The 2797-nt window shown below is 42.4% G+C and overlaps 1 protein-coding gene across 1 annotated transcript; it reads left to right on the forward strand.

Moving 5' to 3' along the window:
* The first annotated feature begins 739 nt into the window (after positions 1 to 739).
* On the forward strand, positions 740 to 1747 carry Tas2r1 (taste 2 receptor member 1). The gene has a single exon (XM_021208825.1). It carries the CDS (start codon positions 740 to 742, stop codon positions 1745 to 1747), a length of 1008 nt encoding a protein of 335 aa, XP_021064484.1.
* Positions 1748 to 2797: the final 1050 nt, after the last annotated feature.

Below are 2797 nucleotides of genomic sequence, written 5' to 3' on the forward strand. Positions count from 1 at the left end.
AGACTGAAGAGTCTGCTAATCTGAATGACCAGTGAACCCAGGGATCTGCGGTCTCTGTTTCCTTGACGCTGGAGGGCAGATAAGTATGTTATTGCCACAGCTAGTGTTCTTAAACTGGTGACTTCTGGGAGATTGAATGCAGGTTCCCATGCTTGTGAAGCAAGTATTTTACCCACTGAGCCATCTTCCTAACACCTTTTAGCCTCATGTTTTATCATGTATGGTTTATTATTTTATAGTGTTTGAGGTGATCCTGGGTTGCTGGCTCTGCAGCCTAGAAAACTAACGTGTAAGAAACTTACATTCCTACCTCTGTGACATCACTCTGACAGAAGTGATTTGTTTTTGTATGATGCCCGAGGATACCTCATTAGCATTAAGGAGAATCATAATTAAGCAAGGCAAGGCATGAAGGTGGTCCTCACTAGCTACCTGGGGGCTTCCGGTTGCAGGATTTACTTCTGATGGTTCTGACACTTCAGTGGACCTGAAAAATGCAAAAGCTGTCAGTAAGGCACAGTTCGTTTCTATGGTATCTCTTCCTTATTTGACTGACTTTGAGTTGAGAAGGCTGCGCTGTAAACAAATGAACCCCACCTTCCTCTTCTATTGTCTTTGAGTTGGCATCATCTCCAAAGGAACCTTGGTCTAACTGAAAGGAGGCAGAAATCATACATGGATGAGTCTGTGCATAACTCCCTGTATCATTTAAAGAAGTCATTGGTTCTTCATTTTTAAAATGATGGAAGGTCATATGCTCGTCTTCCTTCTGGTCGTGGCGGTGCAGTTTTTTACTGGGGTCTTGGCAAACGGCCTCATTGTGGTTGTCAATGCCATTGACTTGATCATGTGGAAGAGGATGGCCCCACTGGATCTGCTTCTTTTTTGCCTGGCGACTTCGCGGATCATACTGCAATTGTGTATATTGTTTGCACAACTGGGTCTACTCTGTTTGGTGAGACACACGTTATTTGCTGACAACATTACCTTTGTCTACATTATAAATGAACTGAGTCTCTGGATTGCCACTTGGCTTGGTGTTTTCTACTGTGTCAAGATTGCTACCATCCCTCACCCACTCTTTCTGTGGCTGAAGATGCGGATATCCAGGTTGGTGCCATGGCTGATCCCGGCATCTGTGCTCTATGTAACTGTTACTACTTTCATCCATAGCAGAGAGACTTCAGAACTTCCTAAACAAATCTTTATAAGCATTTTTTCTAAAAATACAACTCAGGTCAGACCAATGCAAGCCACACTACTCTCAGTCTTTGTCTTTGGGCTCACACTACCATTGCTCATCTTCACCGTCGCTGTTCTGCTCTTGATATTCTCCCTGTGGAACCACAGCCGGCAGATGAGGACTATGGTGGGCACCAGGGAACCTAGCAGACATGCCCTCGTCAGTGCGATGCTCTCCATTCTGTCATTCTTCATCCTCTATCTCTCCCACGACATGGTGGCTGTTCTGATCTGTACCCAAGGCCTCCACCTTGGAAGCAGAACCTTTGCATTCTGCTTCTTGGTTATTGGTATGTACCCCTCACTACACTCAATTGTCTTAATTTTAGGAAACCCTAAGCTCAAGCGAAATGCAAAAATGTTCATTGTCCATTGTAAGTGTTGTCATGGTGCAAGAGCTTGGGTCAGCTCAAGGAACCCAAGACTCAGTGACCTGCCAGTGCCTGCTACTCATCACTCAGCCAACAAGACATCCTGCTCAGAAACCTATATAATGCCATCTTAATTGTCCAGCCTGAGGCTTAATCCTTTCAAAGAGTTAAATGGATGATCAAAGCCCAACATAGGATATGACATCAAGGTCCATATCCTAGTAGTCATGTGGAAACATCACCTTGCAAGATGATGTCATTGAGAAACCAAGGCAAATGGAGTCTAGGTCTTTCAGTGTGGTTTGCTGCAGTGCATGTGAATCTATCATTTTCTCCAAATAAAGCATTTAAAGAAGAGTAAAAGAAGCACAAGACTGAACTTATAATACCAGGAGGGCAGAACACTATAACATCCTGTGTTCATTGCCTAGATTTAGACCCTGTCCCAGACTTGAATGTGTTTATTGTGTATCTCTTGGTTATAAAAATCAAGAATATCTTTTCTGGTTTTTGTTGTTGTCATCGTCGTCATTGCTGTTGTCGGAGTCACATACAGTAAGGCTGCTCTTCTTCTTCAAGTAATAAAGGAAGCTCAGGGCAGCCAGACCTTCTCAGTCCTTGAGAGCATGCTCATCTACTCCAAGACCAGAAAACTTTGTATACATCTCACTGACTGATAAGAAGGATGATTGACAGAGAAGGAGGAAGAATAGACTGACCTTTAAGAGGTAGAAGAGTAGACAGAAGAAGACAAAGAGAGAAGAAAAGAACACAGCTTTTTATTTCCTATAATTGCAAACCCTCAATAGACAATAGCTTGTAAAGAATTTTCACTTTGCATTTGTATACTCAGCCTGAGGGTTCTTTTGATTGATAGTAACAATTTGACATTCCCACATCACATGTCTCCCTAATGAAGCAACATCAGTAGGTATGGATGGGGCTCGTGGTGTTTCCATCTGCTTGAAACACAAATATATTTTCTTTTGGAAGATGACTTTGGAAACTAAGCAAAATAAATGTGTGTGTGTGTGTGTGTGTGTTGTACACAGTCAACCTCAGTTGCATACACACACTTCTAAAATCAATTCAGAATCCCTTTGCTTTAGGGGCCGATGTACAACAAGATGTCTCACAATTATTTGTAGTTTGTATTTCAGGTGTGATGATGTAAAATGTATCTG

The sequence above is a fragment of the Mus pahari genome, chromosome 11, assembly GCF_900095145.1.
Source record: "Mus pahari chromosome 11, PAHARI_EIJ_v1.1, whole genome shotgun sequence".
Classification (NCBI taxonomy): Eukaryota; Metazoa; Chordata; class Mammalia; order Rodentia; family Muridae; genus Mus; species Mus pahari.